The 25,854-nt window shown below is 42.7% G+C and overlaps 1 protein-coding gene across 1 annotated transcript in view; it reads right to left on the minus strand.

The window, feature by feature from the left end:
• The window catches only part of LOC118839933 (zinc finger protein 91-like), a 242,790-nt gene that overhangs the window by 199,574 nt on the left and 17,362 nt on the right, over positions 1-25,854 (minus strand). Inside the window, exon 6 of the mRNA XM_036747435.1 lies at positions 10,750-11,560. Within this exon, the coding sequence (XP_036603330.1) occupies positions 10,750-11,560 (811 nt within the window). The remainder of the gene's footprint in view (positions 1-10,749; positions 11,561-25,854) is intronic.

The following is a 25,854-nucleotide window of genomic DNA, read 5'->3' on the forward strand; positions in this document are numbered from 1 at the left end:
ATGATATTCTGAAAGGCAAAGGAGCTTGGACCACAACCAAGGATCAACTACCCAGAAAAATGGAGCGTAATTTTTCAGGCAAGGAGATGGACATTCAATGAAATAAGGGAATTCAGGGCTGCTAGATGGTGCAGTGAGTAGAGCACCGGCCCTGGAGTCAGGAGGACCTGCGTTCAAATCTGGCCTCAAGTGTGTCTACTTGACACACTTACTGGCTGTGTGACCATGGGCAAGTCACTTAATCCCAATCACCCTGCCCACCCCCTCAAAAAAAAAAAGAAACAGAGTGATGGATCAGTAGAATAGGTTAGGTACATAAGACTCAGTAATCAATGACTATAGAAATCTACTCTTTGATAAACCCAAGGAGGCTTCTGGGCTAAGAACTCACTATTTCACAAAGACTGCTGGGGAGATTGGAAAACAGTATGGCAGAAACTGGGCATGGACCAAGATCTTACACCACATACCGAAATAAAGTCAAAATGGGCTCATGATTTAGGAATAGAGGCTGAAACTATAAGCAATCTGGGAGAGCAAGGAACAGTTTACCTATCAGATTTATGGGAAAGCAAAGAATTCATGACCCAACAAGACACAGAGAGCATTACAAAAGGCAAAATGGATAATTTTGATTATGTGAAATTGAAAAGTTTTCTACAAACAAAGCCAATGCAATGAAGATTAGGAGGGAAGCAGAAAATTGGGAAAGAATCTTTACAACCAGTATCTCTGATAAAGGCCTCACTCATATTTAAAATTTATAGGAGTACAAATCATTCCCCAATTGAGAAATGGTCAAAGGATGTGAACAGGCAGTTTTCAGAGGAAGAAATTAAAGATATCTATGGGCATATGAAAAAGTGTTCTAAATCACTATTTATTACAGAAATGCAAATCAGAACAACTCTTAGGTACCACATCTCTCCTGTCAGATTGGCTAACATGACAAAACAGGAAAATCATAAATACTGGAGAGGATGTGGGAAAATTGGAACATTATTACATTGTTGGTGGAGTTGTGAACTGATCCAGCCATTCTGGAGAACAATTTGGAACTATGCCCAAAGGGCTATAAAATTGTGCATACCCATTGACTCAGCAATACCACTTCTAGGGTTGTAGACAAGTGGGAAAGGAACCCATATGTACAAAAATATTTATAGCAGCTTGTTTCCACAATCCAGCTAGCAGCTTCTGTGGGGGTATAAGATCCACCAACAGCCAGCACCCAGAAAGCTGCCAGCATGCTGCAAAAGCACAGGTTCTTTTGATCTGCTTAACTAAGGAAAGCTACGTGAAGGGGTTGACAAGCTTACTTTAATTCAGCATACAAATAGCATTCACTTAGTTCAGGGGGAAAAGCCAGCACCCTCAACTTCAGAACAAAATACAAACAAAGTACAAACATCAACAGACAGACCTTGTCTGATTCAAATCCCAGTGCAGAGTTACCAGAGTTTAACAAGGTCCCATCATCCAGGTTACAAGCTGGAGGGCCCTTAGCTACAGCTGCCCGGAGTCTCCGCATCAACATCATCTCGAGTGAGAGCCCCCCTACAAATGGCCCTGTCCTCTCTTCTTATAGGGCTTCAGACGTTATCAAACGTCATCTGAATGACCAGAACTTAGGCTGCTATGACTGGCTCTTGAGTTAGCCCCTCCCCTTAGGACCCTGGGAGGTTCACATCCACATAGGTTAGGTTAACACCTAATAGGGGTTAGAGCCTAGGGCTTAGCACTTAGTAAGACTCAAGAGGCATGGCTCTGGAGTTAGCCCCTCCCCTTAGCCAGCCCCACCTTGGGCCCCACCCCAGTCACCAATCCACACCCACAGAGGTTCCACACCTAATAGGGGTTTGGGCCTGGGGCTTAGCACCTAATAAGGCTCAATGAAATACACTGAATTACTCAAAGGAAACAAAGGCCAAACTATTCAAGGGCACTTGGTTGAACTAAGTGCTAAGGAGCCCATTTTGCTTACCAACACAGCAGTACCTGTATGTCGAGGGAGGGATGGAGAGCCCACATGCCAAGTTATCAGCCCAAGGGCAAGAACAGGCCTCTGGCCTGTATCTTATCCCAGAACAGACTTTCTCAGAGCTAGCCTTCTACAAGAGGCTGTCTTTCTTTATTTGTATTGCCAGTGCTTAGCCCAGTGCTTTTCACATAGTAAGTGCTTAATAAATGCTTTTTGTCATTCATCCATTCAAATGACTAGGCACACATTGACAGAGTAGATGGAGGGTAGGCTTGGAGAAGAAGACACTTGCAGCTCCAGACATAATGAAAAGCCAGAGAAAATGCCAGGAGGCAAGAGATGTGGGATCTTGTTCCTGGAACAGCCAGGAGGCCAGGGTCACTGGATGGAATGTCGGAGAGTTAGGTGAAAGAAGACTGGAAAGGTAGGTCGGGGCTGGGCTAGGAAGAGCTTTGAATGCCAAACAGAGCATTTTGTATTTGATCCTGGAGGCAGTAGGGAGCCGCTGGAGCTTGAGTGGGGGGTAGGGGTGGCGGTGGGGGGGTGACATGGTTGGACCTGAACTTCAGGAAAATCACTTTAGTGTACTTAGGGTTAGAAACCTGGATAGGACGGGGAATCGGGAATGGGAGAGAGCCCATGGGAAGAAACTGGGATCAAATTAATGTAAACAAATCTAGATCAGGTATTCGTGTCAAAGCAGGAGGGGGCATAAAGCAATACCAAAGAATTAAATGGACAAAAACATATGAACATAATGCTTATAACTAAAAATGTGAATAAAAATTCCCCCAAAAGAAAATGGTAGAATGGATAAGGAAACAAAATTTGACAGTTTGCTACACAAAAGAAACTTAAAAAAAAAAACAATGAAAATGAAGGGTCAAAATAAAAATTTCTGTGCATCAAGTGATTCAAAATAAATAGATTTTACAGATGAGTTTATATTCTAAAGCCCTGAGTTATCACCTCTCTCTCCCTATTGAGAGCAGGGACTGTCTCAGTCCTCTATCTGTATCCCTAGCCCATAGCACTGTGCTTTGTATACAGTAAGCACTTCATTAATGCATTCTTTAATTCAGGGGAGAGACCAAGTGTTTCCTTGGTGAGACAATTTCTAGCTTTTGGTAGTTATTCTGAATCAGTTCAATTTTAAATAATTGCTAACATTTGCATAGCGTTGTAAGGTTTCCAAAACCCTTTTCATGTGTGATTTCATCGGATCTTTACAACTCCATGGGATAAGGGCTATTAATACTCCTATTTTACACATGAGGAAATTGAATCAGAGATGGCATTTGGACTTGGGTTTTCCCGACTCCAAGCCCAGCACTCTATTCACTGTACTATCCACTGTACTACCACTGCACTACCACTGTGCTATCACTATGCTATCACTGTACCACCACTGTACCACCACTGTACTATCCACTGTACTACACTGTACTACACTGTACTACCACTGTACCACCACTGTACCACCACTGTACTACACTGTACTATCCACTGTACCACCACTGTACCATCACTGTGCTACCACTGTGCTACCACTGTACTACACTGTACTATCCACTGTACTACCACTGTACTATCCACTGTGCTACCACTGTGCTATCACTGTACTATCCACTGTGCCACCACTGTACTACCACTGTACCACCACTGTACTATCCACTGTACTACCGAGCTATCTTAAAGCTGCAGAAAATCATAATTAATGCTGATGCCCTTTCTTCTATCCCAGTCATTTAAATAGATCCACATAGCTGTTCTAATTTACTGACACAGTTTTCTTTCAATTTCTATTGTTTGGTCTTTCCCCTAACACCTCAATGGTCTGAATATACACAGAGAACTGATTCAGAAATTACTTTCACTTCAGTAACCAATTATTTCCTGTCAAAATGTAATAATTTTCATTTTGGGGGATGTTATCCAGTTCTTGATACATCCATCACCTCCTGATACTGTTTTTGAAGAAAATATCCTTGATCTATAACATGAGGCTTCCATAAAATCTATAAGCCTTTGGCCAGAATTTTTATGCTTCTGAACCATTTTAAATCTATTTTTTGCAATCTTTCCTATCCCTAGTTTTCATTGTAGCTATGTGGCTAATTGAAGGCAGAGTTTCAGGAGACAGAAAATCTTTGGTCTTTTCCTTGTCCCATTCATGTTATTGCAATAGTGTCATACACACTCCTTGTCTCCTCTTTTTTTGTTGTCTGCTTGATTTTTAAGTGGGGGGGAGATGTTTCTACTTCCCCAACATCTCTTGTTTGAAACAAAAGTTTGATTAATTCTGCCTTCTTACTGCTTCCCATTATCATCATCCCATTTGCCTTTGGTTCCAATCTTTCTTTGATGCTGGCCTTCTTTCCAACATAACTAAAAAGCACTACTGAATCAGTAGAGGCAGCTAGAGGTATGGTGGGCTTGAGTCAGGAAGACCTAAGTTCAAATCAGCTTCAGACACTTACTAGCTGTATGACCTTGGATAAGTCACAAACTCTGCCTCAGTTTCCTCATCTGTAAAATGGGGATATTAATAGTTCTTACTGTTACTGTAAGGATCAAATGAGATACTTGTAAAAAGCACTTAACATAGTGCCTGATACATAAACACTTAGATGCTTGTTGACCTTGTTAAAATTCACTGAGATTAGTTTAAGAATTCTATCTTAAAATTCTTTAATTTGCATATTTTATAATTTTGCTGGTAATTATCCAATTCCTTTAAATCTTTGCTATAATTCTACATGATAAATTCTGGTTTTTTATTTCCTTCATGTTTGTTGGTTTCACTCTCATTTTTTATTTCAGTAATTTGGTTTTCTTTAAAATCATGTTAAAGTGTTCATCGATTTTCTTAGGCTTTTCAAAGAACCACCTGTCAGTTTTCTTCATCTTGTATTTTTTTCCGTTTTTATCTATTTCTCTCCCAATTTTCAAGACTTCTTCTTTTGTGCTTATTTTGGGTTGGTTAAGTCTATTCTCCAGTTTTTAAAACTGCACACCCAACACATCAATTTTTCTATTTTGTTAATGTATGTTTGCAGAGATACATTTTTTTCTTCTGAAGACTGTTTTTTGTTGCATGCTAAAAATGTTGGTATGCTTTCCTTTTTTATCATTTTCTTTTATAGTTAATTGTTTATGTGATTTGTTCTTTACACCACTCATTATTGAAGATGATTATTGCATCTCCACCTAGATCTGCATCTTCTGCTTCCCATATTAATTACAATTTTTGTATTATGCATTATAAAGGATCTCTTTGATATTTGTATTTTTACATTTCTTTGTAATTTTGCTCCATTATGTGACAGTCTATCTTGCTAAAAAGACTGCATGAAGATGAAGGAACAATGTGGAAAACACAATAACATACATTCCCATGTTATATAGCAAATGTTCACACGGATTATTTGTGCCCAACTTGTGGTAAAGCATTCCGAGCTTGTATTGGTCTGATCGGCCACAGCTGGACATATTGAAACTTGATTCTAGCATAGTGATGTTATTTTTGTCCCCTTCAAGAATGAAAGACAACCAACCAACCAACCAAGGGCTCCTCTTCAGAAAATGCCATCAGCCTTCCAAATCAAATTTTTCCAATACCCTATTCAGTTCTAGATTTTCTTTTTTCATCTTTCTGTGAAGACTGATACAGCTTTGGCAGAGATACATTAATGTCTCCTAAGATTAGTGCATTATTTTGTGATTCAGCTAACTTTTCCTTTATAATTTAGATATGTTATGTGATTTGGTGCACATGCTTATTAATGATAATTTCATTGTTTAAGGAGCCTCTAAGCATAATGTAGTTTCCCAGTTTATCTCTCTTATATTGTGTTTTTTTCTTGCTTTGTCTGATAGCATGATTACAACTTCTAATAATCAAATGTTTAAAGAGCAGTTAATACTTATGCCACACTAATTATTCTAAATATGTAAGGGGGAAAAGCATTCTTCCAAACTCTTTTTACGAGATGAATACGGTCTTAACAGCAAAATGGGGGAGAGATGAAGCAGAAGACTAGACATTGCTGTCACTAGCGACTACTGATATAAAACTTTTTAAACAAAACCTAGCAAACAGGTGACAATAACAGACCCAAAGAAAATTCATTATAATAAGTTTGGATTTATACCATGGAATGAAAGGAAGGTTCAATAGTAGGAAAATAATTAGTGGATTCAATGACATTAGCAAAAACAACCAAAACCACGCAGAAAAAGTCAACAAACCATAGCAGTAATTGGTTTAAAACTCTAAAAATCACAGGCATAGATAGCCCATTTCTTAAATTGACCAACAGCATAAACCCAAAACCCAAAATCATTAACTACAAAGGTGAAATACTGAAAGCTAGGTGGCACAGTGAAGAATGCTGGCCCAGGAGTCAGGAAGACCTGAGTTCAAATCTGGATTCAGAGACACTAGTTCTATGGCCCTGGGCAAGTCAATTATCCCTTTGCCTCAGTTTCCTCATTTGTAAAATGAAGTGGAGAAGGAAATGGCATCTCATTCCAGTATCTTTGCCAAGAAAACTCCAAATGAAAAATGACTAAACAGGTGTTACTGTGGCAGCTAGGTGGTGCTGTGGGTAAAGCATCAGGTCTTTCATGAGACTTTCTCCAGTTTGTTTTCGATATATCATGGGCTGGCATAAGAAATTAAACGGGAATTTGGGGGGAGTTTTGTGGGAACTGCAGATGACAGATGCAGTCCAGCAGATGACACAGAAAAAATTTAGAAACTCAGAAATGTATACATATATATATATATATATATATATATATATATGTATGTATGTATGTATGTATGTGTGTGTGTGTGTGTGTGTGTGTGTGTGTGTAGTATTGTATAATGACAATATATTTTATCTCTTAATACCATAACAATTCAGACTTCTGGTATGAAGGGAGAGAGAGAGAATGAATGAATGATCAGTATTTAAAGACAACAGGATGATTTTCTTAGAAAACTCTAGAGAATCATTAAAGGACTGGGAGAAAAGCTTCATTAAAGTAGAAGGATGCAAAGATCTACAAAAATGGTCAACTTTTCTATACAGCAAAAGCAAAAACCAGAAGTGGTAGAAAGGTAAGTCTTATCTAAAACAACTATGAAACAGATATCTGGGGGTCTACCTAGGACACAGCCAAGACATATAAGTACAAGTACAAAACACTTTACTGAAATAAAAGAAGACAAATAATTGGAAAGATATTCATTGTGTATGATTATGCCAATATAATACAAATAATGATACTTCGTATTATACATTTATTTACAGATTTAGTGTAATCCCAATTAAACTATCAAGGGATCATTTTATTTGTTGGTGTTCAGTCTCTTCAACCACATCCAACTCTTCATGATCCCTTTTGGGGTTTTCTTGGCAAAGATGCAGGAGACACTGGTTTGCCATTACCTTCTCCAGATCATTTCACAGATGAGGAAACTGAGGCAAATAAGTGACTTGTCCAGGGACACACAGCCGGTGTCTGAGACCAAATCTGCACTCAGAAGAGGAGTCTTTCTGACTCCTGGCCCAGCACTCTTTCCACTGTACCACCTAGCTGCCCCCAAAGGGTATGTACAGTTCAGAAACTTTTCTAGTATAATCTGAAATTCCTTTCCAGATTGCTTGGGTCAGTTCACAGCTCTATCACCTGCTTTAGTGTGTCTGTCCCACAGACCTCCAACATTTGTTATTTTTGTCCTGATGATTTCAGGTAATATCCCAGAGTCATTGTTGCATGTTTCTAATTCTTAGTGATTTGGAACATTTGTACAGCTGTTAATAGTTTGAATTTTTTTTAAACAGCCCGATTATATAAGGTGTTCCTAAAGTCTGGACACATAGGCAAAAATGTATATTTTCAAGAAATGAAATGAATGAATTTTTCAACATTTTATTTAATTGGAATAATAACAAATAACATCTTCAATATGATTTCCATCATTTGTGATGCAAAGGTTGATGCGCTTTGCAAGATTCACGTGAATTCGATGCAGTAACTCCACATTGCTGTCAATTTTAGAACATTCACTCTCTATGAGTTCAATCACGTGCAGCATCTGTGATTTTCATTGAATACACCTTCTCCTTTAGCATGCCCCAGAAAAAGAAGTCACTGAACAACAGTCTTTGGTGAAATAGTTAATGAGATGTTAATGAGATGTCCTGTGTCCAGACTTTAGGGACACCCTGTATCATTTGGCCACATTTTTCCATGATTAGGGAATCGTTCTTGGTATTCTGTAGTTGTATCAATTTCCTACATACCCTGGATATTGGTCTTTTATCAGAGATAACTGCTGTATAAAATGTTTTCAAATCATTTTTATTTTTTTAAAAAGTTTTATTTCTGCCTTTTTATAACATAGTTGTTTCCAATTACACCATCTCCACTGTGCCCCTCAACTGAACCTTCTTGTATCAGACAGTTAAGCAAACAGTCAGCACAGTGACCTCAACTCACAAGGTAACATTTGGCAGCAGTCCCGGGCCTCTGGAGCCATTCATTTGTTTACTTTCCTTCTGATACTCTTAGTATCTGCTTAGTCACTGTTTATTTGTTCTGGTTCAGCTGATGTCAGTCACTGTGTCATTTCCTACAAATGCTCCGTTTCTCAGAATTCCTCATATTCGTTGCTTCTTGCAACAAAATGATATTCCTTACATTCATGTATCACTGTCCAGCCTTTCCCCAAAATGTAGCACCTACTTTGTTTCCAGTTCTTTCCTAACACACACACCTACCATGAATATTTTGGTATACACTGTATGTATTTCTGATTGACATTCCTGGGGAGCTATAAACGGTATGAACAATTTAGTCACATTTTGTTTATGCTATTAGTTATCCAGAATGGTTGGGGCAATTCACATCTCTGCCAAAAGTTCATTCATATGCCCATGTTCCCTCAGTTCCTTCAACAGTGACTCTTCTCATTTTCTGGTCTCCTTCACCAACTCGTAGGTTTGAGGTGAAACCTTTTAAATGTTTTATTTGGATTTGTATTTCTCTTGCGATGAGTAAATAAGGAGTGTGTTTTCATCTGGCCATTATGGTTTCAGTTTTGTTTTTTTTTTTTTGAAAGCTACATATAGCTTCTCACCACTTGCTTTTTTAGTGTTATACCATTCTGTTAATTCCCTAGACATCTTGAATTACCAGACTTTTATCAGTGGTATGTGTCACAGATTTTTCCCCCAGTGTAGTTTCTCTTCTTATTCTTGCGGCATCACTTTTGTTTGTGCAAAACCTTTTTAATTTTATGCAACATCTCTTTTGTCTTAAGTAATAACTTCGATTTATGGTTTGGTCAAGAATTCTTTACTTCACTATTGCTGTAAAAAAAAAAAAGGTAATTCGTTCTTTTCCCCTTTATTATTATTTTTAAAATCTTTTTTTTTGAGGGGGGAAGGCAGGGCAATTGGGGTTAAGTGACTTGCCCAAGGTCACACAGCTAGTGTGTCAAGTGTCTGAGGCCAGATTTCAACTCAGGTCCTCTTGACTCCAGGATCGGTGCTCTACTCACTGCGCCACCTAGCTGCCCCTTCCCCTTTATTTTTAATGGTGTGACAATTTACATTCAAGGTACATATCCATTTATAGTTTATTTCACATGAGCTGCAGGTCTAAAGCTCATTTCTGCCAAATATTTTCAATCTTCCCAGGTCTTGGGAGTCCTTACCATAGAAGTCTGTGGTCTTGGCTTCAATGAATTCTAGGCTCCTCATTCAAATCCTTCTGGGTTTTTGTTTTTTTTTTTGTGCAGGAGTTACTAAGATATGGAATTCAGGTTCTATATTTCACCTTTTTTCTAGGATGCCAACAGTTCTCAGATTGTCTCATCAACCCCTATCTTCAATGTCAGTTGCTTTGCTTTTGTCCGGTGACTTCAGTTGTTCTTCCAATTTGCCAATTTTCAGCCTTGTTCTATTTTGCATATTGGAATGTTTGGATTATATCTCTGCTACTCTCTTTTTAGTATAGTCACTGAAATAAAGATTTCTACTTTCTGTTTTGAACTATTAATTTTCCTGTTTCTCTTTTCTAATTCTATTGATGAGCTCCAATGTCCCTTCTAAAATTTTCAATTCTTTTTAACAGCTTTTCAATCACTTTGGGGGGGGGTCTTTGTGGTAGTTCCATTTTCGTGGGTGGGGGTCTAGTTAGTATTACATTATTATTCTCTTCTTTTGGAGAAGTCTCATAACTTTCCTTTACCTAATATTATTTCTTCATTATATTTGGACATCTTTTTTGTATGCTCAATGCTACATTCTGACTGCACTTTTTCTGCAAGGTCTTTCCTTGTAAGGATTTCTTTGCTCTCTGTATTTTGGGGGTTTTCTTTTACTTTTGGCAAATATATTACTCTTTTGAAGTGATGAAAGGGAACAAGACTGACTTAAAATGACTCATTTCTTTCCCACACTCTACATTCATAGGCATTCCCTATAGAGTGATTTCTATAGTGGTAAAACCTAGTTTTCCACACTCACTGCATTCTTAGGGTGTCTATCCAGGATGGATTTGCTGAAATTCAATAAGACCTCACCCTTCATACACAAGGCTTTCCCATATTCATTACATTAATGAATACTTCTCCAGGTAACATTTAAAAAAAATACTGAATAAGGGCTTAGCTCCAACTGAAGGCTGATTCACATTCCTTAAATTCATAAGCTCTTTCTCCACTATGAATTCTTTTGTGATTATTAAGGGATGAACAGTTGGTGAACGCCTTTCCACATTCTTTGCATTTATAAGGCTTCTCTCCACTATGCATTCTCTGATGTTTGGTAAGATTGGAGCTATTGCTGAAGGCCTTTCCACATTCCTTACATTCATACGGCTTCTCTTCGGTGTGAATTCTCTGGTGTCGAGTCAGGGATGACATCTGCCTGAAGGCTTTGCCACATTCTTTACAAGTATAAGGCTTCTCTCCAGTGTGAATTCTATGATGCTGAGTAAATAAGGAGCTTTTTCTGAAGGCTTTGCCGCATTCTAGACATTTATATGGTTCTTCTCCAGTGTGAATTCTAATATGTTCAGTGAGAGATGAGCTCCAGTTGAAGGCCTTCCCACATTCCTTACATTGATATGGTTTCTCTCCACTATGAATTCTTTCATGCTTAATAAGGGAGGACTGGTTGGTGAAGGCCTTCCCACATTCCTTACATTGATATGGCTTTTCCCCAGTGTGAATTCTCTGATGTTTAGTAAGGTTTGATCTCTGAATGAAGGCTGTCCCACATTCCTCACATTCATAGGGTTTCTCTCCACTATGAGTTCTTTCATGTTTAATAAGGGAGGCCCGGTTGGTGAAGGCCTTCCCACATTCCTTACACTGATAAGGTTTTTCTCCAGTGTGAATTCTCTGGTGTTGAGTAAGAGATGAGCTCCAGTTGAAGGCCTTCCCACATTCCTTACACTGATAAGGTTTTTCTTTGGTGTGAACTCTCTGATGTTGAGTAAGGGATGAATTGCAGCTGAAGGCCTTCCCACATTCTTTACATTTATAGAGTTTCTCTCCAGTATGAAGTCTTTGATGTAGAATAAGGTTTGTATGCCTTGTGAAGACCTTACCACATTCCTCACAATCATAAAGTTTGCCTTTTTTATGTAGTCTCTTATGTTGATTAAGATGTGTGTGGTGATATGGGAACTTCTCCCACAACCTGATCTCTTTGATAGGATCCTCCCCAAATGTGCAGCTTTGGGAAAAATCCCCATTGAATCTTTCTACTAACATCCCAGGTGATTCTCCTTCTTCTTGATTTGGGAGTGACTCCTGGTTCTCAAATCTAGTATCCCAGGCTGAAAGAAATTGAGAATGAAAATAACTTTAATTTTAGTTGTAAGGGACCTCAGAGAGCTAATCTACCCTCACCATAGTCATGAATCTTCCTAGCCCAAAAAAGATCATGCCATCTTAGGCTACACTAGAAGGGGCACAGGATACTAAGACGAGCAGCTATACTGTACTCTGTCTTGGTCAGACTACATTTTGAGTAATAAATTACGTGGTGCATTGTTAAGTTCAGTGAACAAAGCAGGGAAAGGAGGATGCCAAAGGGCCCTAAGGTCACAGGATGACTGGCTGAAGAACCTAAAAATTTTAGCCTAGAGATGAAGAGACTGATGGTGGACATAAGAGTTGTCTTCCAGTGTTTGAGGGCAGCCAAAGGGAAATGTGATGACAGAATCAGAGAATTTTAGAGCTGGAAGGGCCCTCAGCTGGGGGTGGGGGGGAGAGAGAAGAGACCTAGTCCAGCCCATACCAGAAAAAAAGAAAACCTGGACTAGAAGTTACATGATATATTCTGGTTATCCAGGGTCCCCTCATGGTCTTCCATTCCAACATGGGCTACCTCAAATCATTAGGCAGTAATTCTTATCATTAGCCTAAATTTTCCTCTTGTAATTTCCATACCTAGCTCCTAATTCTGCCCTCCTGAGCAAAGCAGAACAAATCTCCTCCCTCTTTCACACAACAATCCTTCAGCTACTAACACATGGCTCTCATTTCCCCAACCCTTCCCAGCTTCTTCAGCCAAAGTTTATGACGCCTGGGTCCTTTGCCCCACTGAATGGTCTCCTATGCACCATCTCGAGCTTATCAATGTCCTTTTCTAAAAGTAGCAGATCCAGACACCCCAAAGTGAAAGGAATTGCCAGAGAAAACAGGGACTGAGGAATAATGCTAAGACTAAATCTTACATCTCTTGACTCATGCTTCCATGCTCTTCATAGTTCACCACATGCCTAAAGGTTTCCTGGTCTTGGGGTGAAGAATGAAGAAACTGCTCCTTGATGAGACCCAAGAAGGGTCACTAAGGAGATGATGACCTTGACAGACCTTTAAATTGTCCCTGCCCTCCAGAGCTCAGGCAGAAGGGGTTAGCTGGGAAGAGGAGTGGTGAGGAGGAGGAACCACAGGAAGGGGGAGCAAGTAGAAAAGGAGAACCCACTTACATAGTGGGGTGGGAGTAGCCTGAAAGCAGGGCTCCTGCCACAGGTCGAGAACTATACGGGACTTTGGAGATCAACTAACCCCAAAGCCATACTTCACAGAGGAGGCAACAGAAAGGGGAATGACTTGGCAAAAGTCCTCCTTTGAGGAATTGGGGTCACAGGGACTAAGGTCCTTGAATGGCAGAGCTGGAAGGATCCTTTACTCCAAGCACTCTATGGGAGAGGGAGCAGTTAAGGACATCAGTACTCCAGGGTCTCTGGGGAGCACCCCTCCTAGCCTGGGAGCACAGAACAAGTACTCAGGATGCCACAGCCAAAGCCACCCTAACCTCAGACTTGGGAAGGGGGCTAGGAAATCTACCACCACCAGGCACTGGCTTCAACCCTCATCTTACCCTGCTGCACCATCCACCACTTTCACATGGCCATACCTAACTGACCAGATGGGCCGCTCCATGCACTGGCTCCTAGCTGCCTGCTGTCACTGCTTCCTTCAGGTGGATGGGCACTTCCTGGGGCCCCTCCCTGCAGATCCCATGCCAAGGGCTCTTCCCCTTGTTCCAACCAGGAGATCAAGTCTGATTTGGGGTCCAGAAGCCCTGAATATGGGGAGAAGATGAGAAGGCTCTCTAGGTGCTGTAGTCTCCCAGGTTCACAACTTCAGAGTTATCCTTGGCACCTCCCTCAGCTGCCAAGTGTTACTGATTCTACATTCCCAACGGATCTCGCATTGTCCCCTTGTGTCCACTCTCATCATCACCGCTTCAGGTCAGGCCCTTATTACTGCTTGCCTCAATGATTGCAAAGGCCAAATCACTGGAATTTTTGCTTCCTATCTCTGCCATCTTCAGGACATGCCCCACGTGGCTGCCCTGTCACAACCACAGGTGTGACCAGGTCATTCCTGGGCTCTGGTGGCTCCCTTGGCCGCTAGGATCACATAGCAACTACCCACCATGACAAGACTCCAATCTAACTTTCTGGAATTATCCCACCTTACTTCCCTTCTGGCACCCTCTGGCCCATCCAAGCCAGCTGCCTTGTTATTCCTCCCACACAGCATTCCCTCTATTCTCCAAGCCTGGAATGCCCCTCCCCCCTCCTCACACCTTACTCTTGGAATCCCTGGGTTCAGTCAAAGCTCAGCTCAAGGGCCAGGGCCTCCATGAAGCAAGCTTTTCTGGATCTTCCCCTTGTTGCTGGTGTGCTAAATGTGTTTGTGCTTATCTGTCTACTAGTTGTCACCTCCAAGAGACTCTAAGATCTTTGAGGGCAGGGATAACTTTGATTTGGTCTTTGTACACCAAGTGCCTAGTACTCAGTAGGTACTTAACAAATGCTTATTGATTCCCTGAAGGCAGCAAGAAGAATGAGGAGAGGCAGGAGGGGTGTGTGGCTGCAAAGCCCAGGCTACTGCAACCTGCCCTCGATCTGATCATACAACCACCTAGTCATAGATTCTGGGAAGGGCTACCAAGGTGCCAAGGCAGGCTGGTTCAACCTCCCCTTCGAAGCATGAATCTCGAGGATGTTTCTCAGAACTAGTCATTCAGCCTCTACCCCTTTTTGAAGATTGCCCTCCCATGATGGTAAGACTTTGTTCCCAAGGCAGGGCAGGAGAGGTGTAGTGGGCTGAAGTTGGACACAGCCTGGGGTGGGACATATTACTGCCCCTTGCAGTGAGTGGTACCTTGGAGAAACTGCTCGCTCTTTCTGGACCTCATTTTCTACCACAATAAAGGGACAACACAAGATGGATGATCTCCAACCACCCTCCCCATTCTGACATTCTAAAGTTTTGTCATTTGTTAGGGCCAAATTGAATGTTCCATTCCTACTGGGGAGCAGAGTGGCCCTTCACCCATGGAAGTCTCAGCCCGGGTGCCTTGGGGAGAGTCTCCCGCCACAGGAGCCGAGGCCTAACAGGGAGAGTGCAGGAGGAGACACATACCCTGTGTCTGGGTCCAGGAGAGGAGCAGTCTCTCTTTAAGAATTCGAGCTGAGTGCTCAGGGCCCCAAGATTCTGTGCTCCTCTCCTCAGCCCAGATTCCTGAAAGTAGAGCCTCACTGGGAGGCGGCCTTACCCAGGGACACCAGGTTCCTGTAGTTCTCCTGCATCACCTCCCTGTAGAGATCCCTCTGAACAGGGCTCAGGAACCCCCACTCCTCCTGGGTAAAGTCCACAGACACGTCCCTGAATGTCACTGCCTCCTGAAACAGGAAACATATGCATGCTGGGACTGGTGGCCACCCCTGAGAAAGCCCTGGGGGTGAGGACGAGCCCAGGATGGAGAGAGGCAGGTCTGAAGAGGTCTGGTCTGGGGGCTCAAGCTGGTCCTAGTGAGTCACGTTATCTGGGCTCTGGCCCCAACTCTGTTACTAACTCAGAGAAGACTGGAAAAATAATTTTTCTTCTACGATCCTCAATTTCCATAGAAAAGTTAAGGAGATGGACCAGGTCCATCTCTAAGGGACCCTTCTTACTATTAGAGAAAAGGAGGGTGGCCTCAGGTCTAGATAGGTCAGCTTGCTGCTAATTCTCATCAACTGCCACTCCCCCACCCCACACCCAGCACTTGACCATAACTCAGGAAGGCCGCCTATCTATGGTGTGGAACCTGGGAACTCAATCCTACAGAACAAAGGGAACCCCAACTCACCTGGACTCTGGCTAGCACAACCCCAGAAGCCATTTCCACTTCCTCTGGACTGTCCTCTCGGGTAAGGGCAAAACTGAAAGACGGCAAATCTGTGGGACAAGAGAGCAGTCAGAACAAGGGAGCCCAGGCTGGCTGTTCAGGCCAGGGATTTGCCTAATTAGAAGTCTCCTGCCCTCAGGTAGGTGAGCCCCATCTCCCCCTACACACACACACACACACACACACACACACACACACACACACACACACACTACACAGAGACAGCCCTGTTGTCTCCTAGAGTCAGAGAATCACAGAATTTTAGAAGTAAAGGGATCTCAGTGGCTGAGGGCTCCACAAACAAGGTTAGGGGTAAAGATACAGACTGGAGACTTATATGCAGGAATGTGTTAATTAAATCCTTGAGAATGGAGGAGATCCCAAACCCAGGTGAATGGGGGGAGGGGGGAACTGAGAAGTTAGCAGTGACACAGGAGTGGTTAAAAAAGACAGGCAGAGTCATGGAAAGGGAAAGTTGTCCAAACAGAGTGGTGAGGATGCACAGGGAGCTCACTACCCAACTTTGTTTTGACAAAGACAAGAAATGCAAACAAGGACAGAGGATGAAACCCAAAGTGTGGCACCAGCCTCGGAGCAAAGCATCAGGAGCCTTATAGCTCACAACAGGAAGGCTGAGGACAAGAGCAAAAACAGGACTGTGTAGCTCCACTGAGAACATTGAGAAAGAGTGGGGACATTTGCTCAGACGGATAGAGCAGTTACAGAGAGCTGTTAAGCTCATCCCCAGCTTCCTTTTCTATGTCCACAGAGCACGAGCCTTGAACTGGAAGGGATAGAACCAAAATGGCTTACAGGGCATTGAGAACCAAGACAAGAAGGCTGTCCTGCATGCACCCAAGGCACCAGACCCAGATGAACAATGTCTTGCGGTCATGAGAGAACTGTCAGATGTGACTGCCTAGCCCACCCAGTGACCCTGAAAGACTGTTGGGAGAGGTACCCCAGGGCTGGAAAAGGAAAATGTTGCCACATTTTCAAATCAGGAAAAAGAATGAATTCTACAGATTATGGGCCAATCCTAGCAAGATTCTAAAACATATTAGAAAAGGAATATTTCATGAAAATCTAGCAAAGGAAGCCGGGAGAGAAGTGAGTGTGACTTCAACAAACACAACAGACCATGCATTCTAAAGAACAAAGGTCAAGGTCTGGGGATCTTAACCTTTGATGTGTAGGGGACCCCTCTGGCAGACTGGTGGAAACTATGGAAGACCTGTCCTCTGAATCGTGGTTTTAAATGCATAAAATAAATAGGATTAAGAAAGGAAACCAATTATATTGAAACACACTTACCAAAATATATGTTTTTCTTTAACCCAGCAAGTTCACAAATGTCAGGTTAAGAAACTTTGGTCTAGAATCTCAGGGGAAGTAATGTTAAAAAAATAATGGAAAAAAAGAAGGAAGAAAGGAAAGGGATATAACAATTGTATAATAAAGCATTTATCATTAACAATCTTGGTGCAGGTTAAAAAACAGAAAAGTAGATCAGTGGGACAGAGAGCTAGAAAAGCGATTCAATAAATCAAACATTTTAATTACTTGCCAAGCAGCACTACTTTTGTCAGACCTTAAGGATACAGAGCCCAGAACAAAACAGTCCTAGTCCACAAGGAACTTAATTCTCCTACGTGTAACCAAACACAAGTATAGAGATAAATACACATCATTTTTAAAGAAAGGGAGCTTCCCCATTAAACAGAGTAGGTCCTAGAAAAAAATGTGGTCTTCACTGGGCTAGGTACATCTCCCCAACAGCCGAGTTCTGTGGGCGCTGGACTAGAGACTATAACCTGGAGAACAAGGCCCTTTCAACTCTAGAATTGCAGGCCCAGATGGAGAGAGCTGTCCTGAGGCTGTGAGTGCCTCACCTGGCTCCCTGTCTCTGGACCATTTCCAGCCACATTTCCCTGCTATTGCTCCTCCATCTTCTCCTCTTCCTCAGTCCTGCACCCTTACCCCCCAACTCCACTTTCCAGCTCCAGAATCATCCAATCTACACTATGATTGTCCCTGCAAACACTGCATAAATCTGTCCAAACAAAGACACCTCTCCTTCCCCACAGGTGTGGTGCCCCACTGGAGAGCAAGCTTCTTGAGAGCAGGGAGAGCTCACAGCTGTATTTGTGTCCCTTGGGCTTAGTGTATATCAGTACCTACAATAGCCAGGCATCTCCTGACAACACCAGAACATAAAGCACCCCAATATCTTGGCTTTGTCACTGCCTGTGCACTGACTGATACCCTCACAGTACAGTGGACCAGAGATGCTACAAAGGTGAAACAGACCAGAGATGCTACAAAGGTGAAACAGACCAGAGATGCTGCAAAGGTGAAACAGACCAGAGATGCTGCAGAGGTGAAACAGACCAGAGATGCTACAAAGGTGAAACAGACCAGAGATGCTGCAGAGGTGAAATGGACCAGAGATGGTCTGGAGGTGAAATTGACGATCTTGGCACCATACTGGATTGGGGGTGGTAGTGGTAAGAGAGTGAGGAGCCCAGGATAATACCTAGATTGCAAGCCCAGGGTGGCATTATCTTTGACAGCAATAAGGAAGTTAGGAAGAATAGGATGGGTTTGGAGGGAAGCACTCTTCATTATTGGTCCTCTGGAATTATCACTGATCATGGCATTGAACAAAATTCTTAAAGTCTTTCACAGTTGATTGTTTTTATTGTGTAATTATCTCCCCCATCATGAAAAGCCATTAGTTGGGCTGTCGATTCTTGATAGCTATCCTATTGCCTCTCTCTTCCCTCTGTATCTCAGTTCCTTGAGAAGGCCATCTACAATAGGTGTCTCTACTTCCTTTCCTTTCACTCTCTTAAATCTTTGCAATCTGCCTTCTGACCTCATCATTCAACAAAAACTGCCCTTTCCAAAGTTACTGTCTCTTAATTGCCAAATCTAAATGCTTCTTCTCAATCCTCATCTTCCTGGGCCTCTCTGCAGCCTCTGACACTGTGGATCACCCTCTTCTCCCGGATACTCGCTTCTTGTGAGCTTTCTGTGACTCCTCTCTCCTGGTTCTGTTCCTACCTGACCCCTCTCCTTGCTAGATCTTCACCTATGTCATTCCCCCTAACCAATGGGGGCCTCCCGAGGCTCTGTCCCAGGACAGAAAACCCTAACCTTTGCTTCCTCTTCCTCTATACTATTTCACTTGGTGATCTTGTCAGCTTCCATGGTTTCAATGATCAATCCCCTCTAGGAAGGTGACTCTCACATCTCATCCAGTTCTAGCCTTTTCCCTGACTTCCAATGCTGCATCTCCAACAGCCTCTTAGACATCCTGAACTGGATATCTCATGGGTATCTTAAACTCAACATGTCCAAAACCGAATTCATCATCTTTCCCCCAAAACTCTTCCCTCTTCTGAACGTCCCTATTACTGTTGAGGGCACAACCGTGCTTCTAGTCATCGGGTCTCCAATCTAAGTGGCATCTGCTTATCCCCCATATCCAATCAGGTGTCAAGTCCTATCATTTCCACCTTGTAGCATGTCTTTCTCTCCTCTGACATTGCCCCCACTCTGGTGCAGACCCTCATCACCTCACTCCAAGCTACCACCTCTGTTCTGGCCTAGTTTTCCTGGTGAACTACCTAACTTAACGGGATGGTTATGGAAGTTCAACTTCATGCTGGCCTTTAGCCTTGGATTCTTTGCCTCCATGTCCTACTGTCTTTCATCTCTTTCCAAACCCCAACCCTGAATAACTCCCACCACATGCTTTTGCTCACAGACTGTTTCATGGTGCATTTCTGCATGGTGCAATCTCTGCTTACTAGCTCCAATACAAATCCATGCTAGCTAATCTCAAATCAGAAATCCTTTTATTTTTCCCTAACTCATTTCTATTTCATTCATCATAGTTTCTGGTTCAATTCTCTTCTCTCCTATTGCCTCCCACCCAGCTCTGTCCCCACAAAGACTACACTGAGAAAACAGTGTCTACTGTGATTTCTTCTTCTTCCTTCTTCACCCATAGTCCCTTAATACCATCCCCCTCACAAAGAGAGAAAAGTAGCCTGGGAAAACCAACCAATACAACATCCTTGTGTGTGTGAGGCTGGGCAAGACACTTACCCACTCTGAGCCTCAGTTTCCTCATCTGTAAAATGAGGTAGTTAGATAGGATGACCTCTGAGTTCCCTTCCAGCTCTACACTTATGATCCAAGTTTGGCAGTATATGCAATATTCTACTTCCAAAGAAAGAAGGTAATCAGGTAATCACATTTTTCTAAATTACTTAGTCTGAACTTTACCACCAAGAAAAGGCATTTCCATACATAAGTGAAATCATAGCTTTCTGACAGTGGGAGCAAACAAGACACAATCATCCTCTAAAAGGGAATCTGTGAGAAGTAGTGTGTATTGGCAGCTAGGTGGATCAATAGATAGAGTGCTGCATCTGCAGTCAGGGAGACCCGAGTTCAAATCCAGCCTCAGACACTTATTAGCTGTGTGACCCTGAGCAAGTCACTTAACCCTGTTTGCCTCAGTTTCCTCATTTGTAAAATGAGCTGGAGAAGGAAATGGTAAACCACTCCAGTATCTTTGCCAAGAAAACCCTAAATGGGGTCACAAAGATTGAGACACAACTGCAAAACAAAGGACATTTTTCTGATGTCAACTCTTAGAATAGTAGGCATGTCAAAGAGCCAGCACCTAGGTGCTTGGGAGAGGCAGTTGAGAGCCAAGTGTAGAGGATACCAAAATGAGGTTAATGTTTTTGTTTGAGTGACTGAAGCAGAGAATAACATTGCGAGTTGCCTAGTGAGAGATGTGTAGCCATCTGTGAATGAGGCCATATTGGGGTTCGGATTTCATAACACTTGCTTTAAATAAATGTATATATATATATATATATATATATATACTTGCATATATATACTTGTATATGTGTGTGTATAGTTGTACACATTATTTTCAAAATTGTCCTACTTGAAATGACAAATGCTGGAGGGACTGAGGGAAAATAGGTATATTAATGAACTGCTGGTGGAGTAGTGAAAGGATCTAACCATTCTGGAGAGCAATTTGGAACTATGCCCAAAGGGCTATGAAACTGTGCATACCCTTTGATCCAATAATACCACTGCTAGGGATGCACCCCAAAAAGACCATAAAAAAAGGGAATACGGCCCACATGTACAAAAATATTTATAGCAGCTCTTTTGTGGTGGCAAAGAACAGGAAGTTGAGAGGATGCCTATCAACTGGGGAATGGCTAAACAAGCTCTGGTGTACTGTTCTGGTGTACTGTGATGGAACACTATTGTGTTGTAAGAAATGACAAAAGGGGGGTGCTTTCAGAAAAAAACATGGCAAGACACAAAGTGAAATGAGAAGAACCCACACTAACAGCAATGTTGTAAGGATAATCACCTGTAAAACACTCAGTGACTTTGATTAACACAATGATCGTAGACAATTCCAAAGGACTCAGGATGAAAAACGCTCTCCACTGTCAGAGAGAGAAGTGATGAACTCTGAGTGCAAACTGAGGTATAATTTTCTCATTTTTTTGCTTTCTTTTGCAACATGACTAATGTAGAAATGTTTTGCATGATTTCACATGTATAACTGATATATCATTTGCCTTCTCAGTAGGTGGGGGCAGGGAGTGAATGTAGAATTCAAAATTTAAAAAGAAAAGGATGTTAACAATAAATAATAAAATTTTAAAAGGTCATGAAGTGGGGGAAAAAATTGTCCTGCTTGTGTCTGCATGCTTATACACTTTCTTCTATTCTCTGAATTTTAAAAAATGTTTCAAAGGTCCTCTTATTTTTTTTGTGCAACACTAAGCTGACGCTCTTCTTCCCTCCTTCCCTCTCCTCCAATTTGCTGAGAGAAAGAACAAGAATTCTTGGTAACAAACTAAGTCAAGCCAACAAATTCCCCCAGTGCCTGTGCAGCATGTCTCCATCCCCTCTCTGTAAGGAAGTGGGCAGGCCTTCTGAAGAAACACTGGTCACTGGTCACAGCACCAATCAGAGCTCGTAAGACTTTCCCCAGAACCACTCTTCTTTACAACACTGTTGTCCTTGCTCTGGTTTTGCTCCCGTACCCCGGTTCATACTACCCCTAACTCTCTGTGGCTCTTTGGTCATTTTTATGCACAATCACACTCCATGATGTTCAGCCACTCCCTGATGATCTGAGGGAATCTGGGGCACCCCTTTCAATTCCAGTTCTTTGCCTTTCCTTCTTCCCTTTACTCTCCCCCTTCAGCATCCAGATTTTGCTTTGCTTGCAGTCTTCCATCCCTGTAATTATCATCCATTTATGATTTCTTTAAATAGTGTCCAAGCATTTTTTAAAAAATCATGATTTTCAGGGAGTCCAATGATTTTTAAATTATCTCCTTGACCTGTCTACTAGGCCAGTGGTTTTTGATATCGGACATCTTACAATTTATGTTGCTCAATCTTTTGATTTTGTCTTAATATTCCTTGTTGCCTCAGTCATTGATTTGTTATGTCTATTCTAGTTTTCAGGGAGTCCATTCCTTGGGTAGGTTACCACTTTCTCTTCTAACCTATTTATTTTCCTGCCAATTCTTTTCTCCAGAGCTTTTATTTCATCTGTTTTTATCTATTGCCTCATTTCCACTGTGTCTTCACACAGTCCTTGTGGAAAATCCATTTTTTTCCTTTTGAATCTGTTTGTAGTTGTCAAAGAGTGAATCTCTCCTTTGGAGGCATTTTTATATTGGCCATTTTTTATATTGGTCAGTGTTTTCTTTCTTTCCAGCTTTGTTCTTCAATTGCTCTTTGTTCTAGAGTCAGGGTCTCCAACCTAAAACTATCTTAGATTTACTTCTCTGCATTTAAATTTATTTATGTGAACATACTTACACCAGATTACACGAAAACATAAACGAACCTCCCTTATCCACCCCTCACCGGAGTCACAAGCGGACACACGCAGAGGCCCCTCCTGCAGGGGAGGGACTCTTTCATTTTTGTCTTCATATCCAGGGCCTAGCACCTAGTAGGTGTTTTAAAAATGCTCGCCGCTTGACTGAACTCACGGACAATAACAGAATGGATAAGAAAACAAAAACAGAAATTTTGTTGCATATAAGAAAGAGCTTTAAAAAATACTCATCATACAGAATGAAAATAAGAGGCCAAAATCAACCATGCACCAAGGAATTCCAAAAGCACCAGCAGGGACAAAAATAAAACTCATAAAATCAGGAGAGGGAAACTACAAGACATCTATAAACAACACTGTTATTAAAGACACGGGCAGCAAATAGAATAGCATCTAAAATCCCAGGCACAAAGCTAGCCAAGCTGCCAAAAGACAGTGATGGACACAATTGGGCACATTTGGGGTTGTTCTTTCAGGGATGGCTCAATCTAACCAAAAAATGAACAAAACAGAAAATATAAAACTGAACAGACTGGAGCAGTAAGATTGGTAAAAAAAACACCTTATTGTATCTCTGAATATAAAAAGCGATACACAGATTTCTCAACATATGTGATATTCTTTATAAAAAGTGCTCAGTGCTGGAGGAAAGAAATTGTGAGTGGAGAAAAGGGGAAATATTTAAACACCCTTTACAGACCAAACTGCAAGATGACTCGAGAAAAAGAAACACCTCAAAGGAAAACAGGAACAACAAAAAAGTACCATAACAGAGAAACATACCAAGCCTGGGGGGACGCATCTAAAGCAGCGCTCAGACGAAAGCTCCCTCTGAAAACATTAAAAAGAAGGTTAAGAAACTGAGTATGGTTTTCTTTAAAAAACAAAACAAAACACAATTTATAAAATCAGCCAGTTATCCCCCCCAAAAAGCTCCAAAGCCAACAAACCAGAAAACCATAAGACTGAGCTGGAGGGGTGACTTTTCTCTCTATGGCCCTGACACACAAGTTGGCTGAGGGGAAGGGCTGGCTTTTCCCTTTGCAACAAGGAGGAAGGGAAGGACGAGGTGGCCGGGGTGGGAAGAAGAGGAAGGCCCCTGCCAGAGGAGCCCTGACCGGGTGGGATCGAGGACCCAAGTGGAGGCAGGCCTCCAGGAACGTCCTCCTTCCCCTCCAAGGCTGGGGATGCCCACAGACATCACAAAGGCCTTTGGACTGTCAGCTCCCGGAGGACAGGGAAGGTCTCCGGCCTCTTTTTGTAGCCGCAGCCCTCAGTACAAGGTAGGTGCTCAATGAACGTTTATTGTATTGTACAGGAAAACAAGTCCTGGCCTTGCCACACCTGGGAAGGTCAAAGAACAAGCGCTGAGGAGTCTTGGAAACAACAGAACTTGGCTAATGAATTTGCCTCTGAATTCAGGCTATTACCTCCAACACACACACACACACACACACACACACACACACACACACACGCATGCACACCCAGAAGGCAGTCTCACACCACACAAGTGTGCACACCCAGCATCCACAGACAAGTGCACACTCGTCACACGTGTGTGCACACTCATCACATGTGTGTGCACAGCCAGCATCCACGGACAAGTGCACACTCATCACACGTGTGTGCACACCCAGCATCCACGGACAAGTGCACACTCAGCAGACACACACACACGTGTGCACACCCAGCAGCTTTGTGCTCGTAGTCACACACGCACTGTCACGAGGATTCACACGAACACGCCCGAAGGCGCAGGCGCACGAAAACATAAACGAACCTCCCTTATCCACCCCTCACCGGAGTCACAAGCGGACACACGCAGAGGCCCCTCCAGACCCTTCCCCTCCCCTCCCAGTGACGTCACCCAGGAGGAGACTCACCGGAGCGCCTGCCTCTCCCTCAGCTCCCCCCAGAAGCCCGCTGCTTGTTCCCAACACCAGCTGCACATTGCGCCTGCGCAGATGTTCCTTACTCCGCCCAGCCGTGAGATGCTGCGTGCAGCCTTCTGGGAAACGGAGTCCTAAGCCTCTTTAAGAGTGCGCAGGCGCAGTGGCAGTAAGGGCCGCTGGAAAGAGGCTCGTTTCCGGAAGGGGCGGGGGCGGGGCCTGCAGGGGGCGGGGTCTGCTGGGGGAGTTGACTGGTTGAGCTTGTGCGAGCCAGGGATGCATGTGTTCGTGTACAAAGTGCACCCATGAGAGCCCTTCACAGACCGCCCCGCCACACCCCATCCCCAGCTCAAACACTGCTAGGGATGGAGATCTCACTACCTGTCCACCCGCCTGTTAGCGGGGAGAGGACCAGGTGGCCGTCCTTTGTCATCCGTTCCCCAGGGCTAGGTATATAGTAGGCGATTTAAAATGTGGACTCGAAGAAAACAACTTTGCAGAAATCAGGAAGGGTGGACGAGAGCACACATTCTGGCGTATGCTAGAGCCTGTTCCAACCAGCTCTGGAAAGCCTGTTGTTAAATGTTCAGTGTGAACATTTCCATCTTGGAACTAATCAAAGGCTACAAATAAGGGCTCGATTTGTTTTGTCTGGACTTTAAAAAGTGTGAAAAATGCACATTAACTTCAGTATGTCCCGCTCCCAGGTTGTTAAACACTGACCAGCGCGCCCCTTGGAACACAGTTTGTATTATTAGACTTTTTTCATGTTGTCATTCAGTCATTTCAGTCCTGAAATGAACTCATTTGGTGTTTTCTTGGCAAAGATACTGGAATATTTGTCATTTCCGTCTCCAGCTCATTTTACACATGAGGAAACTGAGGCAAACAGGGTCAACTGATTGCCCAGGGTCACACAGCTAGCAAGTATCTGAAGCTGGACGTGAACTCAGGTCTTCCTGGCTCCTGGCCCAGCATCCACTGTGCCATCCACATGCCCCCTTTTCCGTAGTTTTGATCAATTTTGCTGATTCTCAAACCCCCTCCCCTTTCTCTTTTAAATAAATCTTTGGGTCTCAGGAGCTGCTGGGGCCTGGGGTGAGGAAGACCTTGGTTTCCGATGCAGGTCAAGTCACTTTACCCTGTTTGCCTCAGTTTCCTCACCTGTAACATGAGTTGGAGAAGGAAATGGCAATCCACTCCAATATCTTTGCTAAGAAAACCCCAAAAGGGGTACAAAGAGTCAGACCCAACTGAACAACAACAGCTGTTACACCCCAGCAACCCAGGGCAGCTGCGAGGGTCAGACGAGAGAATATTGGTAAAGCACTTAGTACTGGTGCTATGTAAATGTTAGCTATC

The sequence above is a fragment of the Trichosurus vulpecula genome, chromosome 2 (genome assembly GCF_011100635.1).
Source record: "Trichosurus vulpecula isolate mTriVul1 chromosome 2, mTriVul1.pri, whole genome shotgun sequence".
NCBI classification, from domain to species: Eukaryota; Metazoa; Chordata; class Mammalia; order Diprotodontia; family Phalangeridae; genus Trichosurus; species Trichosurus vulpecula.